The sequence below is a fragment of the Nicotiana tomentosiformis genome, chromosome 7, assembly GCF_000390325.3.
Source record: "Nicotiana tomentosiformis chromosome 7, ASM39032v3, whole genome shotgun sequence".
Lineage (NCBI taxonomy): Eukaryota > Viridiplantae > Streptophyta > Magnoliopsida > Solanales > Solanaceae > Nicotiana > Nicotiana tomentosiformis.
Genome location: NC_090818.1, coordinates 62,020,032 through 62,047,994, shown reverse-complemented (window position 1 = coordinate 62,047,994; position 27,963 = coordinate 62,020,032). Strand labels below are relative to the sequence as shown.

The following is a 27,963-nucleotide window of genomic DNA, read 5'->3' as shown; positions in this document are numbered from 1 at the left end:
AGTACGGTATTGGTATTTCAGTATTTTATTTTAAAATACCAAATACCATACCTAATACCAATATTTTTTATAACTTAAACCAAATACCATACCGAATACCAAAATATTCGGTTTCGATACGGTACTTCGATATTTATCAAATTATGCACGGCTCTAGATATAACAATGGAACTAACAATCGGCAAACTAGTTCAAAAGCACTTGTTAGGTGGTAACAAAGAAAGAAAGTAGTAAATATTTATTATTGGCTTTTAAAATTTTAATATATACATATATTTTTTAATAAAAATTAGTATATAAATGTTATACAAATGAAATAATATTTAAAATTTTATTAAATAAAATTTATAAGAAATTATAACAGCTAATTTTATTTCCAAGAAAAGAAAAATGATGTCTAATCTTTTGGGCTTTTCTTATAGCATGACATATCAAGTGTATCTTTTCGAAAGATAATAGTTTAAAATATTTATAAAAAATTCTTTAGAAGATAGAGAGATCTATAAATAAATAAGAACTGCAATAAGCTTCACTTGATACATATTTGAAATAATTGACAGCCTGTTTAGATAATTGTTGTCTATTGTATTGTATCATATTGTTACTTTAAATATAATATTTATATTGATTATTGCTTAAATTTTATTGTATCGTGTCGTTAAATTTGTCATTATGTAACGATAAAGTTTTATTTTATGTAACGATCGATTTAGTGCGATCGTGTCATTATATTTTTTCTCTCATTTTATCCTTAATTATTAGTATTTAATAATTACATTTTTTACCTTTTTTATAATAACTTTAATTACACGTACTAATTTATTTTTATTTTATTTTTTAATATTGTAATCTTATTTTTTAAATTATTAGTACGTCACATTATGAGACAATGAAAAAAATATAATCTATCCAAATGCTATATTAATCGAAATAATATATTATAATACAGTACGATATATTGAAAAACGAGACATAAGAATAACTCAGACAATTGACGCTAGGTAATGGATCAAACAAGTAAAGTTACAACCCTTCCCCTCCCCCTCCGTATATTTAAATAAATAAATAAAAAGAAGTAAAGCGTAAGATGCGAAATTTGCGAACTTCCTAGTTGTACTCCTTTTTGTGATCTTTTAATTCAATCACCTTCTTATCTATTTGTAGATTGTACTATTTGTTTAATTTTTTTTCGCTCTAATTGTCTTTCATTCTAAAATTAGTTTTGGTATTAGGATGGACTTTAAAAAGCTGGGCTGTGACCTGCCTAGTGGTCTCAAGCAAACTTTCTCAATACATATTCAATTCTCATTTCATATATCACAACCCCTTAGACATTCCCTTAATAGTAAATACATATAAACCATAACGTAACGTAAACTCATCATTCTAAATCCCAAGTAGTTGTATAGGGTAAAATATGCTATGACACGTGACCGTCCAAAAAAGGGACACGTGGAATCCAAGACGGGGATGCCCAAAGATCGAAGGCAATTGTTTCGTTTGTCACCGGAAAGAATAATGCTCATAAAGATGTGATAAATGCTCTTCGCCCGGTAGCATTTAATAGAGAATATTTTATAGCATTAAGAGCAATTACTCGTTACAGAAAATTTGGCATTTATGTTCACTGTTACATCTTCATCAATGCTCCTCATAATTGACATTAAAGAAATGCACGATCCAAGGACCTCCTTCATAGCTATAAATAGTGAGCTCAATTGTCATTGTAAAGGATACGAATTTTCTGGCAAACTTGCATTGCATTCTATACAAAGCTCAATACAATCTTATCTTCTTACTTTATGGTTTCGTTGTTGTTGTGCCCGAAAATTCTGTTCCCGGAACTGTCGCTTCTGCTGTTTCATCTATATCCTAAGGCTAAGTATTGCATAATTTTTTGATTATTTTATTATTTTAGGATCAAATTAATTTACTTGTTTGGAAATTACGTATAAACTCAACTGTACCGTTTTACGGGTAAATAGTTTGGCGCCCACCGTGGGGCCTAGACAACCGTATAATTAAATTGATCCTTGCCTTTTTTACTAACGTGTTTTGATTATTTTGTCTTAGAAAAAATCATAAGAAGTGGCAGATAGCACTGTTAACGACATGCACAACCTCGAGATTCGAGAGGACCAGTCTCATTTTGAGGACTCAATCAGTGACACCCATAATGAGGGAAATTACGCTACACCAGTGCATGACAAGCAATATCCTCGATATGTTCGGGAGACCACTCCCGATGATGCTGATGAGGAACATATTGTTGACGTGGTAAGGGTCTTGCAAGAGCAACCGCCGATCATTCTAGGCCACATCACGCGACAGGATATGGTCATGACGAAGTTGAAGCTGGCGTTGTCGGGAGCTTCAAATAATGCAAACAGTAGAGATTTGATTCCTCCCGGGGTCCCTACGAATCAAACAACACAGAGGGTCGACAACGATACTTCCAGGGGTGAAATTGGCTCTGATGGGGAAGAGGGGAGCGGATTCGGCCTCAACAACGAGAATGATCCTTTCAAGAATGAACTTTTACGGTTTATGAGGGAAGTGAACGCCCACATGGACAAGATCCCGAGCACGCCTCTAGTGCTGAAAGGTCCGGACTTGAAAAAGTATACTCAATCTCCATACAAGCCAAGTGCGGCACCAGAGTTAATCGCGAAGTGATTCAAAATGCCTGAAATGCCAAAGTATGCTGAAACTTCAGATCCCGAGGAGCATATTACCACCTACACAACGGTGGTAAAGGGAAATAATTTAGCTCCTCACGAAATTGAATCTGTGTTGCTAAAGAAATTTGGAGAAACCCTCACGAGGGGGCCTTGACGTGGTATTCGTTGTTACCCGAGTATTCCATAGACTCCTTTGAAATGCTCGCGGATTCTTTCATCAAGGCTCATGTCGGGGCTAGAAAGTACAGGCCCGAAAGGCTGACATATTCAGGATTGCGCAAGGAGAGTCCGAACTGCTATGAGAGTTCGTTACCCGATTCCAAAAGTAGAGAATATTGCTCCCGGTTATTACGGATGAATAGGCAGCTGAAGCATTCACCAAGGGATTGAATCCAAGGAGTTCAGATGCTTCCCAAAAATTAAAGGAAGGCCTACTCGAGTTTCAAACAACGACCTGGGTGGATGTCCACAAGCGGTACGAATCAAAAATAAGGATCAAAGATGATTAGGTTGGTTTTCCACTGTTAACCAAAGGACGAGAAAAGAATAGAGAAAAATCCAAGGATGATTATGATGCAGACAAAGGACTTTAAGGGGCCGGTTTTTGCCCTACGAATGGACCAAAGCCCGCATCAGAGGTTCCTGGATAGCGGACAGGTTTGCCGTTGACAGGAGGACTGATCGCGGTCGGCACAATCGATCGCTACAAGATAAAGAAGTGTCAGGATCGCAGGATCCTTCATACCCTAAATTATCGGAGTACAACTTCAATGTCAGTATAGTTGAGTTGGTGTCGGCCATGAGAATCATCAATGAAGCACGGTTCCCGAAACCTATGAGATCTGATCCCATCCAGAGGGATCCCAACTTGTGGTATGAATACCACATAATGAATGGCCATCGGACGGGGGACTATCGACACCTCCGGAAAGAAGTGGCAACATCATTGAAAAATTGTCACCTCAGAGAATTCTTGAGTGATCGAGCTAAGAACAATTATGGTCGTAACCGGGACAACGCGGAACCCTCAAAAGCAGGAGAAGGTCCCCCGCATCAAACAATCAACATGATCTTAGGAGGGAACGAGATTAACGGGGTCACCTTTTCAGCAGCAAAGAAGATGAAAGTATCAATAACGTATAGCAAAAGGCTTTGGGAAGACGATATCACTTTTACGGAAGAAGACGCAAACGGATTGTTGCTACCACACAACGACACATTGGTAATTTCTTTAAATATGCTAGATTCTAAGATTAAACGTGTTCTAATGGATCCAGGAAGTTCAGTTAATATCATACAATTGAGAGTATTGGAGCAAGCTAAACTCACCGGAAGCATTATTTCAGCCACAAAGCTCCTCGCCGGATTCAACCTCGCAAGTGTGATAACCCGGGGAGAAATTTTATTAGTCACGAACGCTGAAGGAATAATGAAAATAACTCTTTTCAAATTAGTAGATGGTGATATAGGATACAACATCATTCTGGGAAGGGCATGGTTGCACGAGATGAAAGTTGTACCATCAACGTATCACCAATTGCTAAAGTTTCCAACTCCCGAAGGAATTAAGCAGATAAGGGGTGATCAACCGGCAGCAAGGAAGATGAATGCAATTTTGGTCTCCAGTAGCAAAGGAAAGGAACACGCATCATAGAAATTATAGGGACCGACATCTACTCCCGAACTAGATGAAGTTAACCTAGGGGCAGAGGCATCGGAATATGATTAGGTGTCGAGATATTTCCAAGTTTTAGAAGAGACTGATGCAACCAAGTCCACAACGGAACAGCTGGAGCAAGTGGCATTGTTCGAAAAATCCCGATTGCTGAAGCTAGGAACAAAATCGTCAAAGAAGAGGTAACCCGCTTACTTAATATTGGTTCGATCCGAGAGGTAAGATATCCAGACTGGCTAGCCAATGTAGTAGTAGTAGTTCCTAAGAAGAAAAATAAGTTTCGCATGTGTGTAGATTATAAAAATCTTAACAAGGCATGCCCGAAAGACTCGTTCCTACTCCCAAACATCGATCAAATGATTGATTCCACGACCGGTCACGAGTTAGTGAGTTTCCTCGATGCTTATTCCGGGTACAACCAAATTAAGATGAACCCGGAGGATCAGAAAAAACTTCATTTATAACGAATTTCGGTATATATTGCTACAATGTGATGCCCTTCGGGTTGAAAAATGTTGGATCCACTTATCAACGGCTTGTGAATAAGATATTTGAAAATCAAATAGGAAATACTATGGAAGTTTATATAGATTATATACTCGTTAAGTCTTTAACTGCAGGTGATCATCTTAAACATCTGCAAAAAACTTTCGACATCCTAAGGAAGCATAATATGAAACTTAATCCCGAGAAATGTGCGTTCAGAGTCAGGTCTGGTAAGTTTCTGGGATTTCTGGTATCACAAAGGGGAATTGAGGTAAACCCCGATAAGATTAAGGACATAGAAGATATCCCGGAACAACTATCAAACGTGAAGCAAGTCCAAAGGCTTACGGGGAGATTGGCATCTTTGAGCAGGTTCATTTCCCGGTCATCAGAAAAGTGTCATCGTTTCTTCGCACTGCTAAAAAAGAAAAATAATTTCGAATGGACCCCGGAGTGCCAGCAGGCTTTGAGGTATTTAAAGAAATACTTGTCAAGCCTTCCACCTTTCATAACCAAAAGAAGGTGAAACGTTGTTGGTTTATCTCGCGGTCTCAGAAGTTGCGATAAGTGTTGTTTTAGTCCGAGAGAACGAAGGTACGTAATCTCCCATTTATTATGTTAGTAAAATTTTAACGGGAGCAGAAACGCGTTACCCATATTTGGAGAAACTGGCCTTAGCTCTCGTAGTCACCGCTCGAAAGTTGAGGCCCCACTTCTAATGCCACCTGATAGCCGTGGTGACTACTTTCCCTTTGTGGAACATCCTCCATAAACCTGACCTCTCGTGTAGATTGGCCAAAGGGCCGTCGAAATGAGTGAAATCGACATAGAATATAAACCAATGACTGCAATTAAATCGTAAGTCTTGGCTGACGTCATGGACGATTTCAGTCTAGGATTATTTCCTCTTGCAACCAAGGAAGTAGTAATGGTGTCGGAATTGACATCAGGGGTTTAGACCTTATTTACGGACGGAGCTTCCAACGTAAAAGGGTCCGGGCTCGGTATAGTCTTAATCACGCCTTCGGGGGAAACCCTAAGGCTAGCCATCAAGACGGTCCATTTAACTAACAACGAAGCAGAGTATGAAGCTTTGATTGCAGGGCTCGAAGTTGGCTCGGGGACTTGACTCTGAGGTCATCGAAATCAAATGCGACTCAAAGCTGATGGTAAATCAGGTCTACAGGATCTTCGAGACCAAAGGGGAGCGCATGCAATAATAAATAGTAAAGGTTCAGGCTCTGTTGGCGCGATTCTGGGAGTGGTCAATTACTTATATCCCAAGGGAAGATAACACAGAAGCAGGCACATTGGAAAACCTAGGAGCATCGATGGAAATAAAGGGATCGGAGTCTGGGACGGTAGTACAACTGATGAACTCAGTCCTGGATACGGATGGTTACTATGAGGTAAATTCGACGAATCTGGTATGGGACTGCAGGAATGAAATCATTGATTATCTCAAACACAGGAAGCTACCTTAAGACCCCAAACTATCGTGGGCGCTGCGCGCCAAAGTAGTGCGATATAGCTTCAAGAGAGGCCAATTGTATAGAAATCTTTTCAATGCCAGATGCTTAGGGGTATCCAAAGCAAACTATGTCATTATAGAGGTTCATAAAGGGATATGTGGCAATCACTCGGGCGCGGACTCCTTAGTGCTGAAGTTGGTAAGGGCAGGATATTATTGACCCCGCACGGAACAAGACGCCAAAGACTTCTTACGAAAATGTGATAAGTGTCAACACTATGCACCACTGGTGCATCAACCGGCAGAACTCTTACATTCGGTTCCCTGTGGTTGTTCATGAAATGGGGAATGGACATCGTCGGACCACTGCCACCGTTTCCCGGAAAGGTAAGATTTCTTTTGATTTTGACTGACTATTTTTCTAAGTGGGTGGAAGCAGATCCATATCAGAAGATCGGAGAACGCGAAGTGGTAATTTTATTGTTGGAAAATATAATTTGCAGGTTCAGAATACCAAAAGAGATAGCATGCGATAATGGGCCACAGTTTTATCGGCGCAAATATTACAAAGTTCCTCTAAGATTTAAAAATAAAGAGGATCACATCTTCACCCTATCATTCGAGCGCAAATGGTCAAGCAGAGTCGACGAACAAAGTGATTATTCAAAACCTCAAGAAACGGTTGGAAGAAGCTAAGGGTAATTGGCCTGAGGAATTACCTGGAGTTCTATGGTCATACCGAACTACGGCCAAGTCAAGCACAGGGGAAACCCCTTTTTCCCTCGTATACGGTGCATAAGCTTTAATCTCGGTGGAAGTAAGGGAACCCACCTTGAGATATTTCCAGTAAGATGAAGAATCGAACAACTAAGCAATGTTAGTCAACTTGGAACTGCTCGATGAACGCAGGGACTTGGCGCATGTAAGAATGGTAGCTCAAAAGTAGAGAATGGAGCGGTATTATAATCAAAGAGCGAACCTCCATTATTTCAACGTAGGAGACTTGGTCCTAAGAAAAGTAACTCAAAACACTCGGGAGCTCAATGCGGGGAAGCTAGGTCTAACGTAGGAAGGCCCCTACCGGGTTTCAGCTATCATCGGGAAAGATTCATACGAGTTGGAAAACCAAAATGGAGAAAAGTTGCCCAGCAATTGGAATGTGGCACACCTCAAAAGATATTATTGCTGATGAACATTATCCGATCAGAAAGTATGTGCTGCACTCTTTTTCCCTTCGTTCAATTTTTGTCCCAATTGGGTTTTTTGGCAAGATTTTTAACGAGGCAGCAACAGAAAGCATACTATGAAGACCGCAACAATAAGACCTTTAATAGCAAGGCACACAAGCAAAGATCCACTCGGGGATGGTTAGATAATCTTTTGCTCTATAGCAAATTCCCACCGGAAAGTTAAATTTGCTATTGAGCAAAGGTTACCTGATAGTTCACAAGCACAAACCACTAGAGGATTGTTGGATAGTCCTTCGCTCGATAGCATAAAATCCTAAGGGGAAGTAAAGTGTGTTACCAAGTTAAGGATTATCTAGCAATGCATTAGTGGAATCTTCGAAGATACAAGACTTCCAGTGTTCTAATTCGCACTCTTCCCATTCGAACAATGGGGGGAATGATATTAGGATACGATGACAATGACTGCCATGTCAACTAAGAAACAAAAAATTGGAAGTATAACTGCATCATCGGGGTACGCGGCCAGCCCTGTAGAAACAAGTTGTACAAGTTAGCCATAAGTAATGGCAATTTCTTTTCAGCATAGCAAATGCTTATGTACTTTTTGAAAATAGAAGGAATAAAATAAAATCCTTTTGTTTTTATCTTGTTTCTTTCCTGAACGATGAATTAACTTTGTCATTTGAAAGTTAAACAAAATGCTAGTGTCGTATTGAATAGGAGACGTCCTCTTCAAGAGCACCGTAAACATAAGAGGGCCTTCTCTTATAAAAACCCTCATGTTAAAGGGTTGGTTCCGGAAAAATTTATGCCCGGAATCAAAATGCCTCTGGGGAAAGATACACCCAAATCCGTATACGAAAGGACGCAAAAAGTAAACTTGCGCAAATACTTATCAAAGCCCTCACGAAAAAGGGCTAATGCTTAAAGTCAAAAATGCTTTCGGGGAGAATACACCTAAGGCTTCACATAATAAGACGCAAAACAGAAAAGCTTGCGCTAAATTCTTAAGAAAAAGGAAGAAAATACAAAGATTAAAAACTTGCATAAATATTTAAATGAAAGGAAGACTCAAATAATACTTGAGCAAAAGATGTTTTTATTTACAAAAACACATTAAAACCGCACAGTACAAGAATTGGAAAATGAAAAGAAAAGTTAAGCTGCAGTATCTCCGGAACCAGGAGGAAGAGAAATGTCCGCGCCCCCGGGAGAAGTAGATGGACCCACCGATGGCTCAACATTTGCACTAGTTTTCCCTTCAGCATCATCATTCTTTGATTCTTCTTCAGTTCCCGAGAACTCGGAATCGGAACCAGAAGGACTAGGTGCATCATACCTTGCTGGGAGTTCACTTTTAACAGCCAACTCAAGCTCACGGGGCTTTAGAAATTTTGGTATCAAAATCAATGACACCAGCCTTGGCCTCTTCCAAGGTATTTCTCCTCATGCTATACATAGCTTAAGGTTTTTCAACAATGAGGGAAGTCGCTCGGCACTTAAGTTTTTTTTTGTGTTGGGTTTCCTCGGCAGAAAGATTTTCCCGGGCGGACCTGGTAGATTTGAGGCTAACATTAAGGTCACGGACAGTTGAACTAAAAATCCTATTATGCTCGATAGTTTTCCTGTACTTCTCTTTTAGCTGGGCGTGTTTCGCCCCAGTAGCAGTAAGCTCTTCAATTTTGGAGTTCAAGGCTGCCTCTAAGTTGATCACTCTTTCAGTGGAGGCAGCCTCGTGTTCGGTTGCAGCAAGAATGGCGTTATGGACTTCAGCCCATTTGGCCCTGGCTTCATCAAATCTAACCCTCAGCCGGCCAATTTCTTGGCTAAGGGTTACCACTTCTTGCTTGCTTTGTTGCAAACGAGCCTCCAATACAATAGCCTCAGCAACTTTAGCTTGCAGTTCCGAAAGGCGAGCAACGTGTTGCTCCTACTATGCCAAAAGCTGATCTCGTGCCGAGGTAATCTCTGCCTTTTCACGAATCAACTTCTGAAGACCCTCGGAAGCAAGAAAGTTGGCCTACAAAGTAAGAAGGGTAAAATTCAGGATATGTTCATACCCAAAAATAGAAGGAGTAATAAAGGAAGAAAGGAACGTACCGTTGTGGCGTTGTTCAACAAACACTCTCCTGAAAGTGCCTGAATCTTTTCCCAGTCTTTCTCTGAAGTGAAGCGCTTCAGATAATTAGCAAGCTCCACCGACCGGGATAGCAAGTTGCATCCGGTAGAGACCGAAAGAGTAACATTCCTCCTCCTTTGTGGATCATCAGAATGGGCAGCATAATTTTACCCCAAATTCCCATGAACTGGGGACTGTGGAAGAGGAACACCTTCTTCATGGTTAGGTACGGCCGGTGGAGATGATGTAGCAATTACTGGTGGAAGAGTGAATGAAGATGGAAGTGATGTAGCAGTTGTTGGTGTTGGTGAAGATGGAGATAAAGATGATGGAGTTGAAAAGTGAAAAATAGTTGCATCAAATGCAGTGTTGGTCATAGGATGATCGCTAACCAAAGATGGCAGGGACCCGATATTCAGCCCCGCAGTACCGGGCACAGCAATTGGGGTCTGAAAACGGGAGTTGACATTATCTACCAAATCAAACTCTCTCCAAAGTGTCGAGGCATCGTCCTCAGTTAGTGTAACTCTCTCAACAGGTCAAGCATCATGTTGAGATGATGATGATCGTCGTCTTCTATGAAGATAAGCTCCATCATCACTAGCTTCGCCATCATCATCGATCGTCACGGTGTCTATGATCGGTCCAGAAAGAGGACCAATCACCATCGCTACCAGAGATGACTCGGGGGCATCGGTCCTCGCCCTCTTATTCTTTTCCCCGACTGCAGAGGAGCGTCTTCTCTTTGGTTGTTTGTCTTCCGGCCGGGGACTCCGTAAAGAAACATTTGCTATCGGAGCCACCTGTTCGAGTAAGCACCTCCTGAAGCAGCCTCGTTGTATCAGCAGGATCAGCCAAAATATCCTCCTCGAGAACAGCATCAGAGCCCGTGGGTAGACCTAATTTTGTAGATAGGTTAGAAGGGATCAATCAAGTTCTTCAGATCAAAAATTGAAACAATATGAGTTTGAATTACCGTGATTCTTGGCCTTTCATATTTAGGGGCCAGTTCTTTCCACAAGTGAGTCTCGAGCGCCGTAACGTCCAAGATCTTTTGTACCCACCGGTCCAAACCTTCAACCACCGGTGGGATCCATCGAGTTATTGAACCAGGCGAAGGATGGAGGATCAATACAGCTATAGAAAAATATTTAGTAAAAGGAAATACTAAACAAAGAGCTTACGAGTACGGTTCCAAGCGGTCGGAAAGGATGGAGCCGTTGCCGGAATGATGTCGTTGGTGGCAGTTACAATGAACCATTCCATTCACCCACGATCGTTATCATCATTCATGCTAGACAATAGAGCATGGTGGCCACGTTTGCAGAGGTTTATCATTCCCCTACGGAAGATTTTGGGAGAATAGAAATTCATCATATGAGCTAAAGTTAGCTCCTCTCCAGTCTCCTGGCACAAACTCTGAAGGCAAGCTACCTCCCTCCACACAAAAGGACTTACTTGTGCCAAACACACTTGGTATCAGAGGCAAAACTCCGCAATCACGGGATCAAGCTCTCCACTCAAAGAGAACGCACCCAAAGTAAAGGGATACTTGTAAAAATCTGTAAAACCTTCCTTGGGTAGGATGACTCACTCCTATAGATCAGGAGCAGTAATATCCAAGTCATGGCAGCGGAAGTCTTCCTTCACAGCGGGAATACTAGAAGGATGTATGGAAGAAGGATACCTACTGATGGCCAATGTACGAGAGTTAGCAGTAGGGAATTTCTCTTCAAAGTATTTTGTGGTAATAAGACTTCTAGGGATGATGGAGACCATTGTTGGAGGAGCAGAGTCCTCAGCCTTGTTCTTGCTTTTTGAAAACTCGGTACACTTTGAGGAAGAAGCCATTATATGAGAGAAGGAGAAGGTTTTTTGGTTTGAAGAGAATTAGAGAAAAGATTAAGAGCAAGATGCAAGTTAGATAAAAGGAGCTTGAAAAATTATGAAGTATAAGGGAGAAAGTTGATACGTATAATTAAAAGTTTTGGCGGCTAAATTCATGGCCATGATTACCTCAATAATCGACAAAAGTTGGGTTGAATCATGGGATGACGCATGTTTGGGGCATTAAATGCGAAGAAGCGTGCGTCTAATCAACCGTCAGAAGCCTTAAGAGGGAATTATAGTAATTTACGCCAAAAGAGTATTTCACAGGAAAGCAGGGGGACTATCTGTATAGGGTAAAATATGCTATGACGTGTGGCCATCCAGGGACACGTGGAACCCAAGACGGAGGGATGGCCAAAGACCGAAGGTAACTGTTTTGTTTATCATCGAAAAGAATAACGCTCATAAAGATGTGATAAATGTTGTTTACTCGGTAGCATTTAATAGAGAATATTTCATGGCATTAAGAGCAATTATACGTTACATGGAATTTGGCATTTATGTTCACCGTTATATCTTCATCAATGCCCCTCATAATTGACATTAAAGAAGGGCACGATCCAAGGACCTCCTTCATAGCTATAAATAGTGAGCTCAATTGTCATTGTAAAGGACACGAATTTTCTGGCAAACTTGCACTACATTCTATACAATGCTCAATACAATCTTATCTTCTTACTTTTTGATTTTGCTGTTGTTGTGCCCGGAAATCCTATTCCCGGAACTGTTGCTTCTGCTGTTTTATCTATATTCTAAGGCTAAGTATTGCATAATTTTTTGATTATTTTATTATTTCAGGATCAAATTAATTCACTTGTCTAGAAACCACGTATAAATTCAACTGTACCATTTTACGGGTAAACAGTAACATAATTCAGAATAGTTGTGGAGTAAATAGAGCATACTCTATAGTATGGGTATCTAACAGGACGACCCGATAGGGAGAAGGGGATAGGATTAAGGTGTAGAAGGGACGTGAGATGGGACGGTACTGCCTTGGTCCGGTAGCCCGTGTTTTGGGGGAGTCTTTAACAAATATCCATGCACTTGGAATTATTTACCCGTTCAGCTCCATTTACTTTCATTACCCATTAACCCAAGCCAAATCAATTTCTACTTTCTTTCTTTTTTCTCCTCTTCTGATTGCATTTATTTTTTCCAGATTATATTTTCCTTTATTTTATTTCTCCTTAGTTTCATTTCATTTATTTATTTTTTCTCTTTTTCAGATAAATATCTTCTTTTCCTCTATATAAGCTACATACGTTTTATTTTCTTTTTTTAAAATAATTTTTATATATGTTTATTAGTGGAAATTATTGCACCCTATTTGCACAAGTCAAAATAAGATTCAATTAATGGTTTCCCTATTGATGATAAAAGAGAGTCGTCACCTAATATTTAAAGGTATACTAGGGTACCTATTCAATTGTTAAGATCATTATCATATTAGTCTGCTAACTAGTGAGATTTGGATAAGGGTTCTTGTTCTTCTAAAGGGAAGGTGTTAGTAAGAGTTGAGAACGGAATAATATAAGTGATTAACAAATTAGAACTATTTACTACTGAGTTGCAGTACTTCTTTTATTTTTTACCTACATTTTTAGGGCTTGCCTAGGTTGCTAATGTAACTCAAAGAAATAAAATAAAATATTCAACCAAATATCGTTAATATTGTATACATATAAGAACAACATCAAACTTATAAAAGCAAAAGAGGAAAGGAAGTGGACTCATGGTTTGGGCCTGAAGGAAATCAGGTCTGGCAGACAAAGAAACAAGTAGCAGCAACTCCGACTACTCCAGGTTCAGGCTATAATTTGGGCTTTAGTTCTTCCAGAACTCGGCAGGCCCGATTCAAACACATGTGTAAAAAAGAGAAGAAAGTCATTAGACATCTAGCCCAATACAACACTTAAATGCAAGTAACATCAATGTAAGGCCCAAGACAGAACTATAACAACATTAATTGGAATGTAAATGAAATTAATGTAAAATCAAATGGAGTAAAGCAATTTACAATGAAGCCTTTACTTTCATTTAACACTAAACCTAAAGAGATTAGCAAATGTCAATAATTAAAAGCTTAAGGTAAAATTTCATTCATGGCCAAGACACCCTTTAGATCCCTAGCACTTCAAAGTTCACAAGGGTCTCAAGGACCCCGACCAATGCTTATATCAGGGAGAGTATCTCAACCAAGAACTAAATTCTACTCTTAAATACCCTTAACTACTCACACTTACTCTTCCCCACACATCTAAATGCTAATGAGACACTCAATGTAAATTCCAATACAACAGTAACAATGACACAAGGACATGTACATTTCTTGTAGATAATTGTTTAGAATACTACAGATAACACCAAAGGAGATCATAGCTCACACACAATCATGTAATATGTTGTTATATACTTTTAACAGGCTCAGGAGTACTCAATGAAATTAGTTACAGGTGTAGACAAGTAATGAGAACATCAACATGCTAATACAGGAAATTAGAACAACTAAGTTATGTGCCTTAAGGGGTGAAAGGGTATATGTATATTAACCTTGCTAGTCTCACTGGCAGGTTTACACTTATGAGAATTCTTAACTGCAGTCACATACTTATCCATGTCTACACTTATTGAAAGTGTACACATAGATTAACACTTCACTCGTTACTAAGTATAGGGTTTAACAATCCACTTCAGAATCCTTAAAAACATGGATAAGCAGATAAATTTGTCTACACTTAAACAAGCATGCACATCTTCAATGCCAGCTCCCACCATACATAGCAGCATCAGCTCCAAGATCTGCACGCAAGATGCAAAAGTGTAGTATGAGTAAAATCGTCCCCATTAATCATCAAGTATCATAACTAATCTCTATGAGGTAATAACGGTAAGAATTATTAATGATACTCGCCAAATAACCTGTTTAATTCATATATCTCACAAGTACACAACAAGAATATTATCAAGTCATAAACTACAGATAAAGACTCATCAGTACCCAAAAATTACGTAACATGCTCTTTTCCAATTAACATCCCAGCATATAAAGATGATATGTGTGATTAAACAACTCAAGTCATACGGATTCACATATAGATAAGATATGTATCGTGTCTCATCTCATCAAGTAAGGTGGCATATAAATAAGATATGCATAAAGGCATGTATATATTCTGGAGCTAGCAAATAGAGATGAGATCCAACAAAAATCATGTATACATCCAAGGAAATTGCAAGTAGTAGAGAAATGCAATAACTAACTCAAACACCGGCCAGTTTTCCTTATAAGTAAAATAACCAAACTAAACCACTGATCAGTCTTTCTAAAGTCAACATCAAGCAGAAACATGTGGTTTCTCACAATCCGCGTGTACACCATTAAGAGAGAAACATGAGAGGGTGACCCTAGGGGGATGGCTCCATATCCAAGCGTTTCACGGACAACTGACCTGCCAATAATAATCACAATCCGTATGGCATGGTCACATGCTAACAATCACAATCCACACGGTGTGGTCACGTGCTAACAATGGCAATCAGCACGGCGTGGTCACGTGCTAACAATCACAATCTGCACGACATGGTCACGTGCTAACAATCCAATCCATATAACACAGAAGTAGATTTACAAGTTTACATGAATAATGGATATCAAATTTCATACTGACGAACTAGTATAAGTGACTTATTAAAGTGTATGCATGTGCCAAGTGTGCAATCATAGTTTAAATAAGACAATTTTATCACGAAAGTAGAAAATATCAGGTTCAATCAGGAGATTTAACCTATATGTAACCTCAAACATGATTCAGATAGCTCACAAAAGGGGTACAAATAAAATAAACATCACAGCATAAAGCGTAGCAATAAATTCAAGGCATATCATAGCCTAAGCACTACCCCGAGCATGAATAGTACACCGGTGCACGCACATGGGCTCAACCCCCACACATGTGTGCCACCCATAGCACGTAGATATCATAAATAACTCAGGAAACTAGTGCCTCAACCAAGTTTAGGTAATATACGTACCTCAAGCAAGCCAAATCAATACTCTAGATACGCCATCCCGCACGAATCGACCTCAGGACGGCTCGAAACTAGCCAAAAGTAACTCAAAAATATCAAATAATGTCGTTGTTGATACCCAATTTTGCCTTCATATATTTATATATATCAAATATACTTTCAAAATATTATTTTTGCATTATCACAATTTTACAAGACTCATATAAGTTTTTTCTATAATATTTAAGACTTTAAAATTAATTTTCTTGCATTTAAATTATTCAAATATTTATTAATCACTCCTTCAAATTATTTTGTGATGACTTAATCATCCAAATGTATTATTTAAACCCACATATATGCTTTATAATATTTTTACTTCATTTTATATAATTACATTTGTATTTTTGAGCTATTTATACAATTTTACAATAATAGCCTACATTCTATACATAACTACATTATTTGCATTGCTTATTCTAAAATAGAATTTTTTATATTTTTATAATTCTAATCTATTATTTCCAATCATTTTACTGTATACATAATATTTTTATTTTTTATCAATTATTTTTATAAATTATTTTTAACAAATTTCGTATATTTATTTTTATAGCCCAAAACATGGCTAATTTCCGACCAAATATGGCCCAAAACACTTGGCCCATCCCAGCTCACCCTTTACCAGCCCAAAACCAAATAACCCTTTGATAAACCCGATAGGGACCCGACTGACCCACCTCATCTCTCTCTTTAAAATCACAGGGCTCACAATCTTCTCCCTTCGTTCCTTATATCTCCATACCCAACCCTAATGCCCATTCTTCTAAGACACCCCCCCCCCCCCAAATCCTTTCATCCTCTCTTCTTCTCTGAGAAACCCTAGTTGTTGCTGCTTAGTTCCTCTCCGATTCCAACCTAGAAATGGAATCTACCTATGATATACTTTCCTTATTAATTTTCTCTCATTATTGGTCGTCCGTTTATGGTGTTATTTAGGTACTTGCCTAAGTTTTGCAAGTATCACTTCTGAGATCGGGCTGGAATGACTCGAATCTTTGATTTTGGGCGTTATTTCTTCTATATACGCTCAACAAAGAGCGATTTGCACTCTTGGTTCGATTTTTAGACGATCGAACCTTAATTAGGGTTTGAGACTCTCCATCTCCTTTACTGATTTTGATTTGGATGTGATATATTCTTTCCTTATTTGTGCTTAATTGATTATTTTTCATGTTTGTTCTTTCAATTTCTACCCCTATATAAACCCCTCTTCCCGCTTTCCCTCTAAGTCTGAACGACTACTGCAAGAATAAATATCATGTAACTATTGTTACCACTACTATTACCCTCCTACTCTTATTCTTCTATACTTTCTGTACTCTTGGTTTTGGAAGGCTAAAATCCAAGGCCACCGAAATTGGTTCTGATTACCTCTCTAGTGTGAGCACTGCTCGGGGCTCGTTCGAAGCTCCTATGAACTCTGACGCCTTAGGAGTGTTGGGATTCCTCTTGCTGTTCTTATTTTGCTAGTGGTATTTGGTGACTTTTTCCTATTTGCTGTTAGATTTGCGAACTGGTAAGTGCTCAAGCTCTCTCTCAACTATGTTTTCCTGTTTGTGTTCGTGCTTCTGAATATCCCTATTATGTGGCCTTTCTAAGCCAATATGATATTATGCCGACCTTTTATTTTATTTTTTCACTTGTAATTCTTCATCTGGATTTGTGTAAGTTAGCATGATTAGAAGATTGTTTTTGGGTTATGACACTTGTTCGAAGTTATTGTGTTTATGAATGCCTAGTCTCTCGCATTGACTATTTTTATCTTTATTTGAACTCTTGCCCTGACACTCTAATAGATTACTGCATGTCCAGAATTTGTGTTAATAATTTCTGAGCCCTTTTATATGGGTTTTGATGTTGTCCTTGTCTATATGAATCGTACGCTTTAACCAACATATGATTTTAAGAATTGCAATGTGGTGTCTAGCTAACTATGTACTCTTTAATATCGCTTAGGTTCCTAATACAATTAGTTTTATGCACTATGCATGGTTTATGTTCTGAAATCTGTCTTCTCTACTTGACCTTAAGTTGGCAATGTCTTTTACTATGATATTTTGAACTAGGGAACCTTTGTGTTATACTCAGCATAATTGAGATTCTTGTTAGCTGCTATAGATCATGCGTGTCTACTTGTTTACTATGTGTGATTGCCATCCTCTGCCTATGACTCTATCAGGCCTTTGTCACTTATCTTTATAGTTATAAAATCTCTTTTGGATTAATTCTGAACCATGTTCTACCCTAGACTTACTTTGGAAAGCTTAACATATGCATCTTGTGTGTGCCTACCATATTAACTCTAAATGGCATGTTCCTTCAAGTCTCATGATGTTATGTATATCTAGCATGCTCCCACCCACTTAGTAATTTAACCCATGTTATTAGTTTGCCATGTCCAAACTGCCGTGTAGAAATCAAGTCTATTGATTCTCCTAGTTCATGTTCCTTGCTTAATCAAATCTATCATTTTTTTCTTCTGAAATGCCCATGTGTTCATGAATCATGCTAATGTCTCTATGAGGTGTTGCTTTGGAACCGTCTAGTTGATTTCCATGTGGTCCATTAATTTATTTGGTTAAGTGGTCAATATTGTAATTATTGGGATGTATATGAGTCCGTGTGTGATTTTGGATTATGCGAATGGATATACTCTCCTGTTTTGGGAAGTGTTTGGATCTGGGCTTTCTATTCGAGTGAAAGAGTCTTTTGAAGGCCCAAGTAGTGCTGAGTTAGATCTTCTTGAGTCTACTCTATTTTGTTGGGCCTGTAATCATCTCGATTTTAAGATATTTGTGTTTGTTTCTTCTTTTATCTTTTGGCATGTAATAATTTGTAAACAAACGATGGGGGAGATATATGGAAAAGAGGTTGGAGTATTCTAATTTTTGCATGAACGGGTAGAAAACTTGCCTATAGGATTTAACTGTCTTGTTTGATATTCGTTGACGTGTCCTATTCTGCACACTCATAGAAATCATGCTTATAGGAAATCACGCACACTTCACTCAACCTGTCTAAAGCATGTTTAAAGTATTTGCTATACTTGTTTCTAGGTTTACTATTGTGCACACTTAGACATCATGCCCATAGGATACAATAACACATGTTTTGCTAATTCCTATCTAGATACCATGTCTATAGGGTTCCAACTAATCAATCAACCAGTCATTTTTATTGCTCTTAGTACGCTGCTCCTTTATATATCATGACTATGGGATCTTAATCAACTAACCAATTACTTTGTTGCTTCATTGCATTGCTACAGTTAGGTGACATGACTATAGGGATAAAGTACTATAAAATCAATCTCAATTATCAACCGTTAGAAGTCCTGCCTATAGGATGTTATTACTCGTCTTAGACAGCACATTTATAAGATCATCGTTATTAATTTTGGGCTTTCGGAACAGTCTTATTGCCTCGTTGCACGAATGATGTAGATGTCATGCCTATAGGTTGGTAATTCCTTTAATCTGCAAATCTGTTAGCCAAAAGTTGTAACATTGCCTTTACACTGTTGGAAATCAGAATCATCTAGAAATCATGCCTATAGGACTTAACTACTATAATGTTTCTTAACTCTGAAATTGTCTACTGCCTAATATGCCGCATGCATTCGCTGTTATATGTGGGGTGTGGGGGTTAACTTGAGCCTTTTCTTGCATTTATGTGAAGTCCTACATGTTTTGAATGTGCACTAATTTTGTCACTTTTGATCACCCTAAGTAGAGTCTAGAACCACCTAATAGTAGGTCCAAAGCTTCCTGGACCATAGGCATGGGATGAGTAGTGCACGCGTAGGATGCGACCTAGAATTGAACTAGAGCGCCTTTAATTAAACACCTTTAACATAGTAATCGGGTAGCAGGAGATGATAATCTGTGCCCGCTGAATAATATGAGCAACCCCTACCTTAAGGGAGTTGCAAAGTATTATTTATGTTGCACCGGGTGATCCTTTAGGCAGAAAAACTTAGGACCCCCCCCCCCCCCCCATTTTCTTTTGTATGTTTATTGTTCACATTTAGTCATCAAATATAGACTAACACAGTTGTATCCTGTAACCTCTAAAGACTTGTACTGATTATTTATATAGTTTAATTGTTGTGTTATTTTCTTTAAACTTGTCTATATTACAATAGAACCTTTAAATTCCATGTATTCCTTCACTTATATGATCACTTAGCTTAATTATAATTCAATAATCCACATAGTGTAAACTTTGTCCGGGACTCACAGTTGTGGACCTCGAAGAGTGCCTAACACTTTCTCTTTGAGGTAATTTGAGCCCTTACCCGTCTTTGGTAACACAGACTAGTTAAAACAGAGTTATTTGCAAATAGGTGCCCTAACGCACCTTAAAATCGTTAGGTGGCAAGTCTTCTCTTTTAATACCCATTTAAAAGAGTTGTCACATGTCAAAATCCATTTTTGCGAGAAAACGGGGCGCGACAGCCTTAGGAATCAAACCCGGACTATAAAGTTCATATCTTAATCAAATACTCAAATTCAACCAAAAAGATAACCTGGTCCCGCACCACGGAACCCGATAAAATCCACAAATGCTGACAACCCATTCGAATACGAATCTAACCATACTAGTTTCATCCAAATCCGACTCTGTATTGATGTTCAAACCTAATTATTCACCTTAAAAAAGTTTTGAAAAAATCTCCAATTTCACTTTTAAATTCATCACTCATATGCCAAAATCAAAGATGAAATCATCAGTGATAATCAAAACCGAGTAAAAAACTTACCCCAATCCAAATATCATGAAAATCGCCTCAAGAATCGCCCAAATCCGAGCTCCCAATCTCAAAATCTGATAAAAATAACTCAACCCTCGAATATATAAAATTTGCCCAGGGATGTCGCATCTACGACTAAAATATTCGCTTCGGTGGAACCGCACATGCAGTCATGACCTCGCATCTGTAAGATGCCCTTAGCCCCATGTCGCTTCTGTGACAACAAGTGCGCTTCTCCGCTCGTGCTTCTAAGATCAAGAACCGCTCCAGCAAACTTGCAGATGCGACCAGAACTCTGCATATGCGGACAACCCAAACCTCCAACCTTCTTTGCAGTTACCTCAAATTCCAAACATAAGTTCTTTTATCTTTCAAATGCAACTTCAGAAAATTCGAATCTTAAGTAGTTCTATCTCTTCAATGCAACTTTAAAAAATCAAATCTTAAGTTCTTCTATCTTTCAAATGCAACTTCAGAAAATTCGAATCATAAAAAGTTCTATCTCTTCAATACAACTTCATAAATTAAATCTTAAGTTCTTCTATGAGCCTGTTTGAATTAGCTTAAAAAAGTAGTTTTTCAGCAGAAATAGCTTTTAAGCCAAAAAGCAATAAGTTGGGGTTACCCAACTTATTGCTTTTGGCTTGTTTTAAGCAGATTTCAACTTATTTAAGCACTTTTTAACTTTGCAAAATACTAAAAAAATCTAAAAAGAGCTTAAAAGCTGATTTGACCAGCTTAAAAGTCAATCCACACCCTCTATATTTCTATTGCAATTTCAGAAACTTCGAATCTTAAGTAGTTCAATCTCTTCAATGCAACTTCATAAATCGAATTTTATATTCTAAAACATAAACTTGTTCTTTGAATTTCAATAATCCAACACGCGATTCAGTTCTCTCTACTTCAAATGAGCTCAAATTTGAAACATAACTTTCAAATATCACAAAGAACAAATCCACTTATCAAATTATCAAAACAACATGTCTAACAAACTCATTTTGCAACTAAAAAGAAGAAAAAATCCTAAGCACAACCTAAAAATGTAGTTTGCAACTAAGAAGAAGAAGAAATCAAGCGGCTCCTGGGTATATGGACCATGAATACAGTGGAAACAAACAACAGCGAACCTCCTGTATAGATGTAGCATGAATAGAGAAGAAGAAAGCAGCAGCAAAGCAGAAGAGAAAAGCATGGATATTTGAAGTTACCTAAAAGTTGAGTATCAAGTAAACGTTTTTTAAAAAATTGGTTCATGTTAAATATAGGTGACCAAATAGGGCTCCCCGTGTAATTTTTACAAACTCAAGGCGCAAATATCCGTACCTAACCGGATATTACGATGCATATCTCACCCGATGTCGGTTACAAATTAGTAATTAACGAGAAAGGAGGATTTTTATCTTTTTTAGACTTGTACTAGGGATAAAACTCTCCTACTATATAGATGGAAAGTTTTTCTTTGATACCACACATTGTAACACTCAAACCAAGGCAATACAAATTCATTTTTCTGCTTTCTAGTTATTGCAAATTTCTTACTTTACCGTTTGTTCTCCATTCATAATTGGCTTCGAACCAAGGGTCCAATCGAGGGCAAAACCACTGTTCAACCTAAGTTCGAGTTGGGCCGTAGCATTGCAATTGGTTTGGTTATTCATTGTCTTTAACTCGTTTATCTAATATTCTTGACTACTTGTGTTGAATCAATACACATCTTTAAAATCGCGTACAAATTTAATTATTATATGTTTTAAGGGTAAACAGTTTGGCGCCCACCGTGGAGCTAAGGATAATAGTGGTGATTTGATACAAATCTCCATAACACACTCTATTATACGCTTATTCTTTAAAGTCTTAATTTTAGGTCAGTTTGAAAACGTCAAATTCTTAGTCTGCCCACTTGAACGTTGACACTAAGTATGGCCAACATGGCAAAAACAATAATCTGGTGCCTAGCAACGAGGTGCCCCCTGCTGACCCCAACGGTGTCCCAGTTGCTGATTCGATCGATGCCAACTTGTAGGTGCCATCAACGTCAATCTGTCAACTGACCCCGAAAACATCATTTGCAGGGGACCCCGACCAATAGCACGAGAAGCTCCCGAAGGCGAAGGCGATAGGGTAAGCCTACGGTTGATCTTCAAAATGTTGCAGGATCAACATGCGGCGATAGTATTGACACCCAATTTTGCCCTCATATTTTCCAATATATATATATACTTTCAAAATTGCATATTTGCATCATTATTTAGTATACAAACCTATACAAGCATTTTCTATAATTTTCCATAATTGTTAGAGCTTTAAATTAATTTTTCCTTGTATTTAAATTATCCTTTTAAATTATTTTGTGATGACTTAGTTACCTAAAATAAGTATTTTGCACCTATGATATATATTTCAAATATTTTATTTCATTCCATATAATTATAGTAGCATTTTAAAGCTATTTATCCAATTTGGCAATAATGGCTTATATAATATACATAAGGGCTCTTTATTTTATATTATTTATGTCAAAATAGCATATTTTATATTTTTATAATACTACGTTATTATTTTAAGCATTTTCGTACATAAATAATATTTTCATTTATTTATTAAGCATTTTTTATAAATTATTTTGATAAAATTTTGGGTACTTAAATAATAGCCTATTCTAACCAATTTTGGACCACATTGGTGGCCCAAAACTACCCAAACCTTAGCCCAATCCATCCCAGCCCAAAGCCAAACGACCCTTAGTCTCAAACTCAGACGGAACCTGTCTCAAATAACCCACCCCGTTTCCCTTGTGATCCTAGCCGTTGATCTCAAATGATCAACGACCCCTAATTAACCTACCCGTTTTATATTACCCCTCACCCTAAACCCTAAAGACCCATTTTCCCCTGCCCAACCGCCTCACCATTCTCTCATCTCTCCACCCGCCTCTGTTAAACCCTAGCCGCTATATCCCTAACCTTCTCCGATTCCAACCCAAACATGGAATCAATCCATGATTTGCTTACCTATTTTGTGCTACTCTATCATTATACGCATGTTTATGGTATCACTTAGTTCTTGCCCTATTTTTGGCAAGAACTACTTCTCAAGAACGGACCGATTTACTTTGATTATGTGAAGATCTGGACGATCTTTCATCTATATACATGTTATATTCAACGATTCTTGCATTATTGGTTCGATTCAAGTCGTCAGTCCCAACTAAGGTTTGAGACTTCCCTTTTTTTTTTCTTTACCTATTTTCGATTGATATTCTTCTCTTTCCTGTGTTTGACTGATATTTTCCTTAATTTTTGTTTAATCTATTGTACCTCCTTATTTTATGTGTTATTTGCCCTAAAACTGACTTTGATTGATTCTCGCATGCTATATTTTCCTTATTCTCTGTTCAATCTATTGTATTCCCTTATTTTAAGTGTTATTTTCATGTTATTTATCCTTATTATCCGTTTAATTTACTGAACTTTCTATTCTATGTATTATTTGCCCTAAATTGACTCTAATTGATTCTGGCATGCCATATTTTCCTTATTCTATGTTTAATTTACCGTGTTTCCCTATTTTTTGTGTTAAATCTTCTACTATATAAACCCCTCCCCTAAAACCCTTCGAACATACCTTGGAATCTCCTAATCACTGCTATTATTCTCATTATTCTCCACTTTCACTTACTCATTCACTCTGTTACACTTGAATGTTTTGTGAAATTGTTGAATTCTGGGTCGGTTGAAAGCCAAGGCCATTAAACGACCTCCTTCGGTGCGAACACTGCTCGGAGCCCTTCTCGAGGCTCTTGTGAACTCTGAAGCATTGGAGATCTGGGGTTCTTGCTATTAAGCTCTTTACTATTCTTTTGTTCGTATAATTTTGCTAATGGTTAGTGACCTGCAATGTTAATTTTCTTTCTTTCCTTCTGCATACCTATATGTGTTTGAATTATATGAGTATGATTTAGTTATGAATCCCTGATATTGCACTATTATGATAATGCTCAATACTCTTTTGTCATCCTATGATAGTTTAATGTATGAGATAGTTTACTCATTTATCCTTAGTTTGTGTTAGGCTGGTATGTGTTCGTCACTATGGTCTGCACTTCTATGTTGGTTCTTTCTTTTCTTCTGGAATCAGTTCTGTACCTCTAGCATCAGAATATGTTTTAGTTTTGAGTTTCAATGCGTGCCTATTTTGATCTAAATCTGACTGTTGTGACTATATGTTGTTAGTTATAGAATTTCTTCATACCTTGCTTTGGATACTACTACAACTCTATGGAAATCTTCCTCTACTTTGAATGAATCATTTAGTGTTGAGTCTTATGTCTGATTGACTGCTCTTTGTGTACTAGCCACAACTATATGGAACACTGCTTTAAGGTTTACTCTAAACATGTTTTCCTTTCTATCGTGATCTCTAGCACCACTTAGTATTTTAAGATAAACATTCATTTCTACCTCAACTATGATCTTGCTTCCATGCTCATATGTTTTTCCAGTCTGTTTTTGTTCATTTGATATCTTGCCTCTTCCAGTGTTTTATCACAATGTCTAAATACTGATTAGTATGACCCTAAGATGTATACTTAGCTTAATCCAAACCTCTTAGGTCTCAATTAGTTTAATGTCATGAATGATAATCTATGTATATCTTACAAACTTATTGCTTCCCCAATGAGACTATCTATGTGGTGCTTTGTTGTCTTGCTGAACCTGCTGGCTTGCTTGATTAGTTGCTCTGTATGCTTAACTTGGTATAGTACTTAATTTATGTCCCTCTTTCACTATCCACTCTCCTTATTTGCTACTCATGCTATTCTGAATTCGCATTCTTAGCCTGCTGAAAGCCAAGGCTATCTAGGTTCTATTGTTGACCTCTCTAGTGTGAGCACTGCTCGGGGTCCAATTGAGACCCTTGTGAACTCTGACACACTAGGGCTTGGTCCTAGTCATTCTATCAACCTCCAAAATTGTCCCTAATACTCTATTTTCGTGTCATGTACTGTATATCTATATTGGTTGTTCCAAGTGGTGAAACACTTGGTGTTGTGGCTCATTAAATTAGTATGGGCTCTTCTATGGACCCATGATCGTGTATTGAATGTGGCTCTTTGTTGAAGGCCCAGTAAGGCTGGGTATTTAGTTATTTTATTTGGGCTATTGTGGGCCTGTTTACTATTATGTAATATTGCTATTCATTATTGGGCCTATAATAATTTTTGTATAAACAATCAGAGTGTTAGGGAATGGGTAGAATTTAATATCTATGCGCAATGGGTAGATAACATGCCTATAGGACTTGGTAATATGTTTGATATGTGTTGTTCGATTACATGAGCATTGTAGAGATCATGACATTAGGGGAGCACACACACACATTACTTGTTCACTATTAATCATGAGTTCAAATGCTATGTCTACTGCTACGTGTTTATAGACAGCATGCTTATAGGGAGTAAGCACCCCTTCAACTTGCATGATTACTTTCGAATATACTAGAAACCTGCCTATAGGAACAGATGAATTTTCCTTCAATTCGCTTCAGTTGTTCACTAGAAATTATGCCTATAGGATTTTTGATAACTTCATTTGCTATTGTACCACATTGATCATTAGAAATCTTGTTTATAGGACTAAGTATAAATAAAACAAGCTTAGAAGTACTATGCATTAGAGATCCCTCCTATAGAAAAAAATTGCTTGTTATAATTGGTTAATGCTAGACCATTCAAGCACTGCTTCATGCACGTTGTATGAATAATTCTGGGACTCTTTCCCTAGCAGATTCTATTGTACCCAACTGCATAGATCACTTAGGCATCACACATATAGGATTGGTAACTTAAAACTTTCAGCAATTTGCTTATGATACCCGCGTGATTCTGTCTACAAGCTATATCTTGCATCTGAAATTACTTGCATACTTTGATCGCCTAGAAAGGATGTTTATAGGATTCTGTAGATTCCTGATTGGCATATGTGTTTGCGTGCATTTACTGCTTAAGTACAGAGGCAAACTTGAGCCCCCTTTATTGCCATATTTGAAGTCCAATGTGTTTTGTATGTCGCCTAGTTTTATCATTTTGAGAAGCCTAAGTTTAAGTCTAGAACCACCCTAAATAGAGGTCCAATGCCCTCCTGGACTATAGGTATGGAACGGGTAGTGCACGCATAAGGTACGACCCATAATTGAATTAGTGCGCTTTAGGTAATAACTTTAACATAGTGATCGGGTAGCAGGAGATGATAGTTTGTGCCCGCTGAATAATATGAGTAACATCCCATCTTGTGGAAGTTACGAAGTATTATTTATGTTGTACATGGTGATCCTTTAGGCTAAAAAACTTAGGACCCCCCCTCCTCTTTATATGTTGTTATTAGATCTAAATAGTTGTATCCTTATATTTGCACTAAGACCTGTATTAATCATGTTGTAATACAGTTCTGTGACTTCTGAATTCCCTTTGTTTACTTGATCACCTAGCTTAATCGTAATCAACATAATCTTAAGTTCGGCCGGGACCCACAGTTATGGACCTCGAAGAGTGTCTAACACCTTCTCTTTGAAGTAACTTGAGCCCTTACCCGATTTTTGGTGGCGTTGACCAGTTAAAACAGAGTTATCTATATAATTGGTGCCCTAACGCACCTTAAACCGCTAGGTGGAGACTCTCCTCTTTTAATACCTCCTTAAAATAGTCGTCACATGTCGAAACCCGATCTCGCAAGAAAAAAGGGGCACGACAGATAACGCAGCTACAGAACCAAAGCCACACAGGGTTGAGCCCGAACAATCCCGGGAAAACGTCCGAAGAAATGAACAGATCATTGAGAGACTGAGTGAAGCTAAGTCCGGGGTCAATCCAGAAATAATGAAAATGCTTAAGGCATTAACGAAGCGGGTAGAGATAGGTGAAAAGGAAATTGAGGCCAATGACAAGAAGGTGGAAAAATACAATTCCAAGGTCGATCAAATCCCGCGAGCACCCCCGATATTGAAAGGACCGAATTCCAAGAAGTTTATCAAGAAGTCTTTTCCTCAGATCATGACACTGAAGCCGATCACAAAGAGGTTTTATGTCACGACCCAAACCGATGGGCCGCGATGGGCACCCGGTGCCTTACTCAACCGACTACCAATGTTACATATCCTTCTTATCGTACTATTATTGGCTAATGGGCCAAACAAGCCGTCATGGGCTAACCAGAATAAACATAAGGGAATACTCCATATAAGACAACCCAATCGGATATAAAACCTTATACATGTGGGGCTTATAAGGCCAAAATGATTACTCGTACACTGAACATAAGCCGATAAGGCCATACAATTTTTCATATACATGACATCTATCTACAAGCCTATAAGAGTACATAAATATCATAAAGGTCGGGACAGGTCCCCGCCATACCAAACAATACATGTCTAAATCATACTGACCAACAAGCAACTCTGAAGCAAATGGAGCGCACCAACATCTTCCGCTGAGCTGATAGCCTACTTGGAGAACTCATGACCTGTCTATCGGGACCTTCGGGCATGAAACGCAGTGTCCCCAGGCAAAAGGGACGTCAGTACAAATAATGTACCAAGTATATAAGGAATGAAAATCATTAAA

The 27,963-nt window shown here is 38.1% G+C and overlaps 1 protein-coding gene across 1 annotated transcript; it reads left to right on the top strand.

Annotated features, from left to right (window-relative positions):
* The first annotated feature begins 3,480 nt into the window (after positions 1 to 3,480).
* On the top strand, positions 3,481 to 4,335 carry LOC138895670 (uncharacterized). The gene has a single exon (XM_070180385.1). It carries the CDS (start codon positions 3,481 to 3,483, stop codon positions 4,333 to 4,335), a length of 855 nt encoding a protein of 284 aa, XP_070036486.1.
* Positions 4,336 to 27,963: the final 23,628 nt, after the last annotated feature.